This window comes from Mauremys reevesii, linkage group 2, assembly GCF_016161935.1.
Source record: "Mauremys reevesii isolate NIE-2019 linkage group 2, ASM1616193v1, whole genome shotgun sequence".
NCBI classification, from domain to species: domain Eukaryota; kingdom Metazoa; phylum Chordata; order Testudines; family Geoemydidae; genus Mauremys; species Mauremys reevesii.
This window is the reverse complement of record NC_052624.1, coordinates 40,478,186-40,493,921: the sequence shown is the minus strand read 5'-3', so window position 1 is coordinate 40,493,921 and position 15,736 is coordinate 40,478,186. Positions and strand designations below refer to the sequence as shown.

General features: G+C 42.0%; 1 protein-coding gene across 2 annotated transcripts in view; it reads right to left on the bottom strand.

The window, feature by feature from the left end:
* Positions 1-7,547, bottom strand: part of CUBN (cubilin) — a 189,659-nt gene extending 182,112 nt beyond the window's left edge. Inside the window, exons 1-6 of one of the 2 annotated variants that reach the window (XM_039526922.1) lie at positions 7,373-7,547; positions 7,045-7,163; positions 5,005-5,239; positions 2,985-3,166; positions 640-802; positions 254-444 (exon numbers count right to left, since the gene is read on the bottom strand). In XM_039526922.1, coding sequence (XP_039382856.1) covers positions 254-444; positions 640-802; positions 2,985-3,166; positions 5,005-5,239; positions 7,045-7,163; positions 7,373-7,532 — 1,050 coding nt within the window. In that variant the 5' untranslated portion in view covers positions 7,533-7,547. Of the gene's footprint in view, positions 1-253; positions 445-639; positions 803-2,984; positions 3,167-5,004; positions 5,240-7,044; positions 7,164-7,372 lie in introns of those variants that run through there. The other variant, XM_039526923.1, reaches the window with a different exon arrangement.
* Between the last annotated feature and the right edge of the window lie 8,189 nt (positions 7,548-15,736).

Genomic DNA, 15,736 nt, shown 5'->3' with positions numbered 1-15,736 from the left:
CATTAACTCAAGGCTCAAACCCCATCCTGATTAGGTGGAGTGACTGAGGGTCAGTCTAATCCTAGCTGGATTCTCATACTCACTCACCTTTGGCTCATGCTGATTGCATAGCCCCCCCGTCTTAGCCTTTGTGGCTTTTGAACCCTAATAAAAAGAGATATCTACTCTCTTGTATCTGAGGAAGAAATTTTGCTTTACAGTTTTATGCACACAGATAATCCACATTTCAAAACCACAAAATAATAAAAGTCACCTCAATATAATTCCAAGAACAGCCGCTGTGGCTTTCCAGCTCCATGTGAGTGAAGTTGAGGTAGATTTTTTCATTCAGTGGCTGTCGGATAATGTAGATACACTGCCTGTTGTTAATGTATGGGTTAGGCCAGTAAGGGGACAGGATAATGCCCCCACTGTTTGTGTAGTTTCCTCCACAATTGGGATCCGCTGTGTTAAATACAAATAAATTGATCATTTGAGACCTCAAATGGGTCATATATCTGAATGCTGGCTGCAAGTCAAACAGCAGATTATTGGGCTAGAGTCCACCATGATCCTGCCTGTCTCTATTTCCAGGCTATTTCTAGATACAGTAATTTGGGAAATGACATATTCATAAGTTAAGTGCACAGTTGTACTTACAAGGCGATGTAGTGTAGACAATGTGGAAGCCTCTGTCGGTGACTGAACCATCAGAATGGAAGTGAATCCATGCATATGGGCCAGAGGTTTGAAGTGGGGGAGGAGAACTGGTGCTACAATATTTACTGAGGATGGAGTCTTGTGGAAGGAGGCCGTCTCGAATCTAAACAGAAATATTAATCCTCATCACAGGGTTATCAGATATAAGCCAACTGTGGGCAATTTCAATATTCCTAAAGTTATTTTAGCATAGGACCTCATAGGTAGTCTCATTAGTGATTGAAGGTTACCAGATGGAGGATAAGCTGGTAAATCCCAGCATGGCCTTGCTGTTTTCACACATTCAAAACTCCCATTTAAGTCACCAATCCTGCATTTCCACTGGATGTTGAAGGACTGTGGGACCCAGCCTCTATTAAATAACTCCAGTGTTGACATGAATGACACAGGGATCATTCATTGAATGGATGGAAGGGGAGGGAAAGTTTATGAGATCCACCTTGCAAAGTTTTCCTAGAATCATCCTTTCTGGTGGCAGTGGTTTGGGGAGTCATAAAAATTATGGAGGCCACACTCTTTCCCAACTCTACAGATCTTAAGGATACACAAGGAAGTGAACCTCCTTTCATGAGGAGACAGGAATTTGCAGCTGCTTACAGGCTTCCATTCCTCCTCCACCTTTTCTGGATACCCAGCTCCAAGAGAGGCTGTGCTAGATCTCCCTGCAGTCACTCAGTAGCAGAGAGGATCCAGCAGCAGGTAATACAGATCTTAGCTGCATTACTTCCTGTCCTGCAGCTGGGGCCATGAAGGGACATGGTGCCTCTCACTCAGCCTGTACTGTAAGATGATAGCCCAGCCCTTTGGTTATTGTTGTGAATACATCTAAATATAACTAAAGAAGACAATCAGAATAAGAAAAATGTGTTTGATTATTATCATTATGGAGAAGATACACATCTAGAAGTAGGTTCCAAACAGTGCAGTGTTGGTAAGTAATCATGATCATATGACTGGTTTGATCAATCAGAATTAAGGATTTTAAGGTCTATGTTATCATTCAGAAGAACTACTTCTATTGGAGACTTAATCTGGAAAAATACCCTCTTTTACTAATGTAAAATAGAGCTTTTATACCATCACACATTTTCTAGATAGCCTCAATTAAACACTGTAATAGGGGCAGTTAAATCTCTTTCTTTATTCCTTCACTGAATGACTGATTCCATTTGTGATTATAATTGATTCCAGTAACATACAACAGTTTGCATACACTACAGTTATTTTCACAGAAGGGAAGGTTTCTAGACACAACTGGAAGGAATCCTTCTTGGTGTAGTGATTTAGATGCTTATACGACTTGAAGGTTTCAAAAAGCCATAGTTACTGTCCTTTAAAGATGTGTCCCAATATTTCAGAAATGACTCAGCATTTTTTTCTAATGGTAAATAGAGCTGGGTGAAAAAAAAATGATAAATAGTTTATTTGCTGAAAAATGCAGTTTCCAATCAACCTAAACTGTTTGCCAATTCAGATTGAATTCAGTGAATAGTTTCAGCTGAAAAAAGTTTGGAAAAAATTCTGAAAAAAATTGATTTTTTTGACATTTTCAAAACTAATGTGTCAACTTTTCCTTTGAAAACAACATTCCATTTAGGATTTTAGCTAGATTTAAGTATAAAAAACACAAAAGGATAAAAAAATCCTGAAAATTAAACAAAAAATTTCATTCTACTCTAAACAATTTGTTTTGGTTTTAGTTTCAGCAAGGAAAAAAAATGCCCAAAATGGTCATTCTGGGTCAACACAAAACAAAAATTTTTTGATTTTTCAGTTTGGCCACTGAACTGAAAAATCAATTATTTGCCCAACTCTAGTGGTAAATGCTCCTTGAAACCCTTCACTTTTCATGTTTCTGTAATTATGATATAGTAAAAAACTTTGCATCTGAGATGTGGCCTAAATCTCACATGTCAAGTCGTTTACTGTGGTACAAATATTTATTTCTCTCACACTTTTTGTTTATACAATTAATTCCCTGAGGGTGTATGTCTGACCAGAATTCTAGAGACTGAGGTTTTTTGAGGCTAAATAAGTTTCTCACCAGCGATTCATGGCAAAATCCTGGCTCCATTGAAGTCAGTAACAAAACTTTTACTGGTTTCCTCTACTGATTTCAATGGGGCAGGATTTCACACTTGTTGTGTACGTGTCTGTGTAGTTGATGAGTAGTGAGTGACTATTTCAGCTTGTGATTTATTCTGCCAGCATTACTTTTCTGTCTGAAACAAAAAGGTTGTAATATTTTGTTTTGCAATCACATTGCCAGAATGATGAAATTTTACCTCCAGATAGTCATAGCTGCAATTATCATGATGCCCTAGACGCAGTGTGCCAAAGGCAAATGTGATGAGAAGGCCTGGCTTGGTTGAGATGGCCCAGTAACAATCTCTGTCCGGAGGATAGTTACCAGGGTATCCCGGCGAGTTTATTGAGCCATAAGTATTTGTTAGTTCACCACCACATTCTAAACAGGGGGAAAAAACCCACAGAATTACTTTACTCTTTCATCCATTTTAGATAGAATATATGTATCCGCCAAGGCTAACTCATCCCTTAATGATGGAGTTTATGGACTGTTTTAGGCTATCAGATATATCAGATCAAACCATTTTTTTCCTTCTCAAGATTTACATTTAAGGAAATCCATAAACAATAAAAATATAACCCCAAATAGGTATGTGTCTACACTGAAAACATTACAGTGGTGCAGCTGTAGTTCTGCTGCTGTAGCACTTCATTGTAGACGCTACTTATGCCAAGGGCAGGGCCGGCTCCAGACCCCAGCGCGCCAAGCGCGTGCGTGGGGCGGCATTTTAACTGGAGGGCGGCAGGCGGGTCCGGCGGACCTTCCGCAGTCATGCCTGCGGGAGGTCCACCGGAGCCGCGGGACTATCGGACCTGCCACAGGCATGACTGCGGCGGGTGCGCTGGTCCCGCGGCTCATGTGGACCTCCCGCAGGCATGCCTGCGGAAGCTCCACCGTAGGCGTGGGACCAGCGGCACGTCTGCGGGAGGTCCCGCAGAGGCGCGGGACTGGCGCCCAGCAGCGCGAGCAGCGCAGCACGCCGCCCTGCTTGGGGCAGCGGAATTCGTAGAGCCGCCCCTGGCCAAGGGGAGGGGTTCTCCCATTGGTATAGGTAATTCACCTCCCTGAGAAGCAGTAGCTTGGTCAATGGAATAATTCTTCATCAACCTAGCACTGTCTACACCAGGGTTTAGGTTGGCATGCAACATGTCTGGGGTGTGTGGATTTTTCACACCTCTAAGTGATATAGCTATGCTGACGTATGTCACCAGTGTAGACTAGCCTGTAGATGCATAGCTCTAATTTTTTTAAAAAATGGGTAACTCAGTAACTTAGTGAAAATATCTTTAGAGATGGAACAAGCAAACACACAGGCCTCTTTTGGGGTTCACAGAACTAGGCTGAATGTATGAGCTTTTTTTTAAACCTAATCCCCCACTTTTTACGCTGCTCCAAGGGTGATACAATTTATTTTTAAAGTTTTTCCAATTAAAGTGTTATGTACTCAGGGTAGAAGAATAATCCTTCCCACAGCAAAGGCTGGGTAGCACAAGTGAGTGATTTGTATGTTGTACACATACTATATCTAGTTTTTTCAATAAACATTTTTGCTCTCCCTCTGGTTCTTTTTTCATTCTCTGTATTGATGCCCTTTCTCTGATGCATTTTACTCACTGGATTTTTTCCCTCCCTCTCCTCTATCCCTTTTTCTCCTTGTGACCGCTCCTAGGCAGTACTTGAACACAATAATTTTAAAGTTCTAGTCAAGCTTTCAAACCCAGAGTGTTTGGGGGGTTGACATTAGGTAACATGAATTTGCCCTTCCCTAGCTGTCCTGAAAGAGGCCCAAGTTAATGATCTACTTCAAGAAAGGAACTGCCCAGTCCACCGCAAGATCATGCAAATGCTGTTTTCAGGAATTCAGACATAAGAGATAACTACACAGAGAAAGTCAAGTTGTTTGAAATTTTGATACAAAACTGTCATGTTTAAAGTCCCCAGGAACGTATAACCTAGGATCCTAATAAACTTTGGAGAATCTCTGATAGGAAGAGCAAAACAACCATAAAAACTAAAGCAAAATCCTAGCAAATATTGTCCAGGCAGTAGTTGTTAGAATTTAATTCAGAGCATCTACAGTTAGCTTATTGGCCATCTTTTCTATCTTACTCTTAAGCAAACTTTGTCCTTCAGCTCTTGACCTTTACGAACCAAGTAGGACATAATGACCTTTTCCCCCTTTTTTGGTACATTACCTGACATCTCTTAAAACTTACCTGGTTCCCGAGACTCCCATTTAACTGTAAATCCTCCTGCATTAATTGTGTGGTCAGAACGGAACCAGAAATACAAGGAATTATGGGTACTGAAAAGCTCAGGAGGGTGAGATGACCCACAGTATTTTCCCAGCATGTATGCTGATGCCGAGTCCCCATCATGAATTTGAAGGAAGTCAGATTTACAGCTGCTGTGTGCTTGCAGTTGGAAGAATGGGAAAGTAATACGCAGAATCTAACAGGAAATAGCAGAAATTAGATCATTGTATTTGTCCATCTGTGATCTAAAGTTTCAGCTGTAAGAGTGATTATATATTGTTTACATAGTAACCCTGTACGGAGCAGATACACCTGTCCACACAATTGTGCACATCAGTGACAAGCTTCAGAGTAATAATGAAATTTCTGAAGAAAACAAAACAAACAAAAAACCCAAGACAGAGGAAGGTATTAAGTAATCATAAAGGTCAAAAGAAAGGAAAGGAGATAAAGAAAGATCCAGACAGACACAAAAGTTGTCTAGGAGGACTTAATTCCTAATATTACTATTCCTATAAATTAATAGTTATTCAGGATACTCATTTTAGGATCCTCAGAGCTAAATTTGATGATGGTATAATGTTAAGAGTTTGAAATACAGGATAACCTAGCAATATTTGATTAGAGTTTCACCATATTATTTTCTTCATGGTATATAATTAATTAACAAGCATATTCCCATTCTTTATATTGTTTTAAGAATTTTCCTTTCAGCTACAAAACTAAAGGCTCTTTTGTGGATATAAATTCTTCCTTTAATGAACCTACTGTAGCTAAATAATGGCATACAGCAGTTTAGTTAGATCCAGATCATCAGCTTGTGTACTTCAGTGTAGCTTTACAGATGTCAATGGCGCTATATGGATTTAAAGCTGAGGATCAGGCACATAGTGTTTGTACAAACTTCCAGAGTGTCCAGTGGTTAAGGGCTAGACACTCTAGGGAAACACTTCAAGGAGGCTCGGAGACTGGTCTGCACCTATTGTTAATCTGCAAGGCAAAGTAAGGGCTGGCAGAGCCCCAAGATATTCTGTGGGTTGTAACCAGACAGGTGGTGTCAGGGAGCTGACGTCCAGTTAAGCACAAGCAAATCTTCCTGTTGTTGGAGGGAGTGGGATAACAAAGTCACTCACAATCTGGGCACACTGAGAAAGTGTCACAATTTGTAGATCAGTTTTTCTTATGCTCAGCCATTGAAGATGTGAATTCAGGATTCTACATTTCACAGACTCATAGAGATTAGACATGGATGCTGCTGTGAGGTCATCTAGACTACCAACCTACCATCTAGCTCATTGAAGAGCAGGACTGATCCCTATTGGATATTCATTAATATTTCTAATGCAGCTGTAAATGAATTACATCCCCAAACCTAAAGCAGTGTAAGAAATATGGTTTCTGTACTATTTAGGGTTAGTATGTGTTGTTTGGTGTTGCCAACTCTTGCAAGTCTATCATCTTGCAAGTCGTGCAATATTTGCTGTTTGTTCTTAAAGCCCCTGCTTCTGAAGGCGAGTGATTATATGAGAATCTCAGCTGGTTTTTTTTTTAAGTAATTTTCTAAACCTTGCGGTCATGAAGAAAAACATAAAAATGTGATTCAAGTGCACCATCAAGGTTCAGAAACCTGAAGTCTGATAAAAAGAAACTAAAATTAATTCTTTTAGAAAGATCTCATGATTTTTGGTGGCCAGGCTTATGATTTTTTACTGTTTGGGGTTAGAAATGCTGTGTAATTGATAGCTGGAAGAGAAAGAAAGAAACTTGAATATGGAACTTGATACATAAAAAGTATTTCAGCTCACCTTTGAATACTTTTAGCATTTATTACCTGTTTGACAGTTTGAATTAACAGTCCTTCCCTCAGACTGAAATTCATCCCCTGAAGTCATTTTTCCTGACTCCAGTAACACTTCCTGGGTCATAGTTATGGTTGTGCTGAACAACTGACAGTTACTCATTCCAGTAGGGTGATTTATTTTTAGGTGCACTATAGTTTACCTTGTTGTTGTTAGTTCGGATAACCCAAGCACAGCTGACCCGGTGATCATACTGCTCACTGCCTGGATTGTTAGGGTAGCTGAATGACCCATTGGAGCCTGAAAGAAACCCTCCACAAACTGCAGGAAAACAAAACAAAACAAATTAGATCAATTACAGCTATTTCTGCATTGAAGTAAATAGAATGAAATCCTTTACCATAACTTTTGATTTGGTAAACATTTAGGGAAAAAAAGGGTGAGAAACATTTGTATAAGAGGAATGGCTGGGATTTACTGAGAGCAGAGTGACCTAAGGTGAGTAATAAGAAAAGAAGCCTAAGAATTACCGATAGCTGGGTCCATCAATATGACTTTTTGATAGAAAATGCTATCTCTGCAAAAACAAAATTTTTCCACGGGAAAATTCAGATTTTGAAAATGTTTTTGATTTTCTGTGAGGAAAAATGAAATATTTTGTTTCTGCTGGTTCAACTTGAAATAAAACATTTTCTTTCAGCTTTGTTCAACATTATACTGCATATGCCTCTTAGGAGTTGTAATACAGGTGCTTTATGTCCTCATTCTCTTCTGTGGGCCTTACTCTCTGGCCAGATTACACCTCCCATGATGCACAGTGGTCACCTCTCTAACCAAGCTGTGTGGTGCATCATGGGAGATGTAGTCTGGCAAAAGAACCTGTCCCACTAGAGAGAATGGAGTCAGGTGGCGTCTGAACTACAACTCCCGGGAAGCCCCATAAAACCTAGGCAGATGCAGTTTAATGTCCCACTGAATCCAAATGGAATATTCCAATTCAGTTCAACAAACTGAAATGAAACATTTTTATTCGGGGAATGTCAAAATGTTTTGTTTTGATTGGAAATGTTCAAATAAAATATTTCATCGTTTTCTAACCAAAATATTTCAAAAAACTTTTCATTCCACAAAAGAAGCTGCTATTTTGACATTTTGTCCAGATTCAGGACTAAAACAAATGTTGAAAGATCAGAATTTCCTGTGGGACAGATATTCCAATTTTTAACTGCCTCTCCTTTGAATAATTCAGGAACAAAAATCTAATTTTCATACAAGTGCGCTTAGTAATGAAAAGAATCAAGAGAAGAAAAAAATAGGAGAAAATAGGATATAGCCAGAAATATCTCCAAATATAAACAGTTCTCACAATGGCTATTTAAAAGAGTTACATTCCATATGCCTTCCAAAGTCATAATTACATGCACAAAAGAAAACAAAACAAAAGAAACAAAGCTAAAAATAAATAAAAACTACATTTTAAAAAAATTAAGCTTGCAAAGTGAGGCACTCAAAAGTTAGGAAACAGCAGAATTAAGGTTGCTGGTGCTCATGCATTAGGATACAGCCCTTAATTACATGATAACATACTATTTTTTCCACAGGAGCCCTGACTCATTCAGTGCACTGAATGAACAGTGCTCAGTTAATTAGCAGTCAATATTTTGTTTTCTTCTCATTGTTAGGCACCATGCCTTATTAACTTCACAGTATTAAAAAATTGTTATGAAGGAAGAATTACTAATTTACTTATGGTGTTCATCACTATAGTAGCTAAATGCATTGCAAACATTAATTAATTTATTTTCACAACAGCCTGTGAGATGAGTATTATCATCATGTTACAGATGGCAAACTGAGGCACAGAGAGATTAAAATCAAAAGTATCCACCAGTTTTGGGTGCCTAATTTGAGACACCTAAAACCTGAGTTTTCGGAGTACTTAGCAGAATGTAGCAATGAATATGTTCAACACACAATTAGTGACCTCCATCATGTGAAAAGTGTGGTTTAAGTGTCTTGCCTAGCATCAAATAGGAGCGCTGCAGCACTGGCAGCTATAGAATACAGTTCTCCAGGCCAGAAGTCAACTGCCTTAACCATGAGATCATCCTTCCTCTTCCTGCAAACCCCTGCACATTTACTGTACACCTTTCAACTTCTGCAACAAATGAGGCAAGGGTCCTACAGACAACAGCCTCTTTCATTACATAGCCCTGATCATCCCCGGAACAGGCCTATCCTATACACTGAATAAGGCAGGGGTCCTGTGGAAAAAATAGTGAGTGATCATGTAATTAAATACTGTATCTTGATGCACATGCACAAAGGGGGCAAATTAAAATTTCATAGACCTGGCATTTCCTAACATTTCAGTGCTTGATTTTGGGACCTTAAGAATGTTCTTTTATGTGGGGAGGGATAGCTCAGTGGTTTGAGCATTGGCCTGCTAAATCCAAAGTTGTGAGTTCAATCCTTGAGGAGGCTACTTAGGGATCTGGGGCAAAAATTGGTCCTGCCTAGTAAAGGCAGGGGGCTGGACTCAATAACCTTTCAAGGTCCCTTCCAGTTCTAGGAGATTGGCATATCTCCAGTTATTACCTTTATTACACAGTCTTTTATGTGTAATTTCAGGTTTTAAAAACAAACTGGTCATACAGAAATTGCATTATGTGTTACCATATTGATACCCTCATGGTTCATCAACAAGCTTTTGGAATCTTTAGATCCACCACACAGACCTCTGCCACTTAAGCTAATACAGTAACTAATAGTAACAGTCTGATGTTATCCTTTATGTGGACCAACACTAGAGGGGGATGAGATAATTTGCCAGCAGATTTCATAGATATTTGCCCAGCTATTTCCAGTCATTGTCCCCATTCTCCTTGCCCAGCCAGTCCCAGTTTCCTCTGCAACCTCTCTCTCTCTCTCTCTCTCTCTCTCTCTCTCTCTCTCTGGCCTCAAACTACCCTTTCCCCTCATGTTTCCCATCTCCACTGCTTCCCATTAGCTCAATCCCTCCTTCTCAGCCAAGTTGTGTCCTCGCCTCCACTGGCTTCTTATCCCAGTTTCTTTACCTAGCCAATCCCAATTTTGCCCCTGCACTCTGGCTTCTTGTCAGATCTGTCTCCTGTCCTCACCTCCCACTAGTTCTTAGTCCCACTCTTCTTGCCCTGCCAGCCCATCTCTCCCCCAGCTCCTCATACAATATCAGTTTCCTCCCACTCACTGGCTACCTCTCACATCCTTCCCTCATTCCCAGACCTTGCCCCAACCACTTCCAGGCTCTGCCCCTCACCCAGGTTTCTTGTTCAAATATACTCCTCCATTTTTCTCCCCTGAAAAGCTCCAGGTCCAGTTTATGTCCTCTCTACATTTGAATCAGATAGCTTCCTCCTCCATGCTGCCTGAATGCCATCACGGGGGTCACTGAGAGCAGGGGACTCACCAGCTCTCTGCTCTCAATACCAGTGGCTGGTCCTACCATAGCCTGCAGCAGCTGGGACCAACCATTAGAGAGAAAGTACCGCTTCAAGCTTTGGACAGGAGCATGCTCAGCTACTCTGAGGGGATGGTGCACATGCAGTTTTCTTAGGGCTGGTCCACACTAAGAAGCGGGGTCGAACTAGGGTACGCAAATTCAGCTACGTGAATAGCGTAGCTGAATTCGAAGTACCCTAGTTCGAACTACTCACCCGTCCAGACGCCGCAGAATCAAAGTACGCGGCTCCAAGGTCGACTCCGCCACCGCCGTTTGCAGTGGTGGAGTACCGGAGTCGACCGCGGCGCTTCCGGAGTTCGAACTATCGCGTTCACATTAGACGTGATAGTTCGAACTCCGAGAAGTCGAACTCACCGCGTCGACCCGGCTGGTAAGTGTAGACTAGCCCTTAGTATTAGGAGTCATGAGAGGCTTGAGCATGCTCAGCAAGGGTGGAATCTTCAGAGATTTTAGCTGTTAAGATCTACCAAGTCTCTACTAAGCATGTGTGAATTGCAATTTTTTAGAAGCTTATAAACTTGGCCAAATGTAGGTAGATTTTCATAGCAAGGCACATCTCTGACACAAAGTCCATCTGTCTGACAAATGTCAAGTCCCTGCTCCAAAGCATGGGCGTGCTAGAGCTTTTTCAAAGCTTTTTCAAAGCAAAACAATGTATTTTTCCCTAGCCTTTTTCTTAGAAACGGCAGAACCATTTTGGCAAAAATTTCAACTAAGGGTTTATTTTATTTATTTAAATAAAATTAATGCTTGAGGCAGACACCCAGCATGGAAAATTTCAGTCTGAACAGTTAAAGTCTGGCAAAGTTCTAAGCAACTAAAAACAGGGTCTTATAATGGGAAGTGTCAGCCAACTGTAATGTTAGGTAATGCTACCAGCCCACACAACTGTCTACAATACATATGAAGTTGTAGAGCCACACTGTGACAGACTGATGCTGTGTGTGTGTGTCTGTCTGTCTGTCAGTGGAACGGCACCTTGATATTACTTTATGAAAATTAATTTATTTGTAAAACGTGCCACTGAAAAACAATGTCAAAGACAGGGCCATGTAATTTCTCTACAAATGTAAAGTCCCCTGGCTCTGTGGGTTATATTTCCTTTAAATAATTTTTTCAGTGTGTGGACTTCCTTCATGTTTTTATTGTTAACCAAAAACTTCAGGGCCTCGTTTAGCTCTCCTCTCAGTCCCTCTCTAATCTCCATGAACTGGAATGATGCTATGTTTTTGGCTGAGGACACATTTGGTCAGCTGCTCTTTCAAAATGAACTTTTTCAAAGTTTTCAGCACTTCCCCCTCTACCCCAGTTTCTAAGCCACTGGGATCCACATGGTCTGACTATCTTTCTCCATTCCTTGATTGTAGATTCAGGCTGGTTCACTGTCAGAAAGCCATAAAGTTAAGTCCCGGCGTAGGCTCCTATTCTATGTTGGTTCTGCAATGTAGTATTCACACTGAGGGTGATAATAAATAATAACTGGAGATATACCTATACTGGAAGGGACCTTGAAAGGTCATTGAGTCCAGCCCCCTGCCTTCACTAGTAGGACTAAGTACTGATTTTTGCCCCAGATCCCTAAGCGGTTCCCTCAAAGATTGAGCTCATCACCCTTGGTTTAGCAGGCCAATGCTCAAACCACTGAGCTATCCCTTCCCCCTAAGGTATACCATGACATAGAGATACTGTATTTCAGATAAAATATTTACACTGAAGACTATTTCTTGTCACCGGCTGCTGTACTGGGTAAAAATTAAAGATTCTGTGACACTGCTTGAAAAGAAATAGTGATCATCCTGATTTCATGGACAACATTCTCTTTGTCACATAAGTTCTAATGTCCCAGACTACGTAGCGACTACTGTAGAAGGCCTAATGTTGCTGCATTTGCTTGAATCAGATAGTCATTGCATTAACAGAATCTAACTCTTTTTTGTAAAGCCCTTTGAGGCAAACCGAGTTTGAAATACATTATACTGTATAAATCAAAAGCAAACTTTATTCTGTTAAATTGTGATTCTATTATCCCTACCGCTAATCCTCCTTCCCATCTGGATTAGTACACACATGGTCAGGATTCCAGAGATCTCTATTTAACTACAGAAATCTAATTTTAGGATTTAAAGGGACTAGTCAAGGCTAGTAGGCTTAAAATTCAACCTGTCTGTTATGCTACGTTGGTAAACACGTGGAGTTAGAGACTTTAAGCATTATGGGCTTAATACAAGAGTTCACCGAAGGAGTGGGAAAGACTCACATGGACTTTGGATCAGGATCTATTTTCCACTGCCTCTCATATTTTAAACCCAAAGGGGTAAGACTTTTCCCTTATAAATCTCACCTCTAATCCAAATGCATTTTATGGAAATTAGATTGATAGGGTGGTGCTTCAGTTCTCAGTCACTATGCTTTTCATGTTACCTTGCTGGGGAGTCTGACACTGAGGTCCAGTCCAGGTATTTGTACATTCACAGGAGTAGCCATTAATTCCATCAGTACAGCTTCCACCATTCTGACAAGGGTTGCTAGAACACTCATTGATGTTTTCTGTACAATTGATGCCTGTCCAGCCCGGATCACACACACAGAAGTATCCAGAGAGCGTAGCCTACAGGAAAAAACCAAATAAAAAGATGCGGCAAATGTGAGTCAACGGAAGTCATTAATATAGTTAATAAAATCATTGATATTTATTATTGTTTTTAGTTGGCAGTGCTGGTGCACAGAAACAGAGGAAGCACTCAGAAGTCAACTGTCTTGACATTAACTGTCGGATACTAAAAAAAGGCCAAGGCCTAATCGGATTAGCTCCTTGTTTTGTCTATTATTGCTTTGCAGAGGCCTTTCAAATAACCTGAAAAAGTTAAATCTGTCTTACTTTAGCCATCCAGAAAACTGTTTGCTTGGCACTGAAATTATTACCCTAGAAACAAGTAAATCAAATTACCTCAGACCTGTAAGACAAGCCAGGATAACAGCTGTTTATAAATCATTTGTCTCAGGCCTGGTCTCTGAAGTCTGAATATTCTAAAGGGGCCATGAGTGGGATTTAACTACTCCAGACAGAGTTAATGAAGAATGGAGCTAAACCAAAGAACCACAGGATCAGGCCAGTGGTCCATCTTGTAAGACTCAGGGGGTCTCAAACCCAGAAGCTATTACCAGTTCATGCTCCACTACCCATGACCTACTGTGGACACAGACCATGGGAAGTCCTGCCTCAAGGGGTCTGACAGATAGCAGCCACATGGCTCCTGAATGGCTCCCCACCTTATATAAACCCAAGAGATGTTCTGGGAAGAGTCCAGGCAATGGTATAGATCTCCTGTAGCTGCCATGACCATTCCTGATCCCTGTTTTTGAACTTCTGACTTTGATCTCAGCTTGATTTGGACCTCACCTCCTGACCCAGACCCTGATTCTTGATATTAACCCCAGCCTGGAACTCAACCACAAATTCCTCTGCTACTCTTAGTCTCAGGTTTGACCCTGCTCTGAACTTTGGTCCCAACTGCCCTGGCCAGAATCCTGACAGTTTGCCTGCACCACTCTCACTTTGGTCAAGGCCTACCCTGGAGGACTGTGGAGGCAGAGGGCCCCTCCCTGTCTAGCACGCCCTACAGGGTAGTGGAGATGCTTCAATGGGTTGACCCTCCCAGGATGAACTCCCCAAGCTTCAAGCCCAATTATCCCAGCTTGCAACACAGAACCAAGCTCTACACAGGCAACCCACCCTGCTCCATGTGATAATGTGATACTGAGGGCCCAACTGGCACAGAACAGTGCACATAACCAACTTCTATGAAAACAGACAGCTTGGCTACAGGATGAAAATGTTGCAGTACAGTCATGCATTCCAGCTGCATACCAGACCCAGTGCCCCACCCAGAACATTTTAATGGGGACCCCCATAATTCAGGTGGTTTATTAACTAATGTTGCCTGCTGTTTCTGCTCCAACCCTGTCCTGCCCCATGAACCTAGCAAAAGTACGACTCATTATTAGCCGCCTGTTGGGAGATGCATTGGACTGGGCCTCACTCCCACCTGAATGAGTGAGACCGACGCTATCTGACTGGGATGCCTTCCTACAGGTGTTTTCTACTATATTTGATGATCCCCACCATGCCCACTCAGTGGAGGTGGCCCTGTGCAAACTCCAGCAGGGGTAGGGACCAGACTTTTCATACACTGCCCACTTTCGGCAACTAGTCTCTGACACTGAGTGGAACAAAGCAGCCCAGCTCTACCAGATCTTATGGGTACTATGACAGGAAAGTAAGGATGATCTAACTTGTGTGGAGGCCCCAACCAACCTAGATACATTGATCAATCTCATCATAGACATCAACAATAGGCGCCACAAACAACATAAGGAAAGGAAGGGATCCTGGTCACCACTTGACTGTTACCTCCTGGTACCCCTCTCCAATCCAGACCCCAAACTCATGCAGCTGGATAACGCCTGCTGCCATGTGACATCTGAGGAAAAAGAGCACTGCTGCTGTCATGGGCTGTGTTTCTAAAATGCAGGATCCAGCCACATTCTCACCAATTACTCATCCCTAGCTTTAGCATGATCAATTTGGGAAACAACCACATGCAGGCCCAGGAGAAGGAATTGGCCCAGGTGAGCCCCAAGATAATGCCCCCTCCTCCTCACCGAGGCATGCCCCAGGCACAGTGAGTGCTCCCTGGACCTTAAAGTCTGGGTCTGCCTCTGTGTTCCAGGAGAGCCTTACCAAATTCCCCCACACTGGGCACTGGTGGATTCTGGGGCAGCGGAAAACTTCCCATATGCCAGTACTGCCCAAGCCTTGGGTATTCAGGCACAACCAAAGACTGTCCCCAACCTACTGGAAACTTTAGATGGCTCACTCCTCGTGTCAGCGCCAATGACACAGGAGATGGTGCCTCTGGAAGTTGCCATTTGTGACCATCTGGAAATGCTTCCATTTGGAACAATCTGCTCATCACATTTCCCCATAATCCTCTGCATTTCATGGCTGGCGTGGCAGCTCATGATTCCACATCCTTTGGCATGAGCACCAGGGTAGCTTCTGCTCCAAGTTCTGCCAGGAAGTCTGCCTATGCACACAGCCTGCTGACCCCCAGAACCAGGGCATCTCCCCATCCCGAGTCTTGGTCATGAGTGAGAGGGACCACCATGAGAGTTGACTTAGGAACTACACCCCAAGTATAGCAACTACAGTGACATCTTCAAGAAGAATGCTGACATCCTAACACCACACTGAGAGTATGGCTGCCTGACTGACTTGCAGCCAGGGGTCAAGGTTCAGTGTGGCCATGTCTCTGTGATGCCAGAACTTGAGCTGGCTGCCCTGCATTCTTCTCTCCAGGAGACTCTGGCCAACAGTTTCAGACAGCCATTT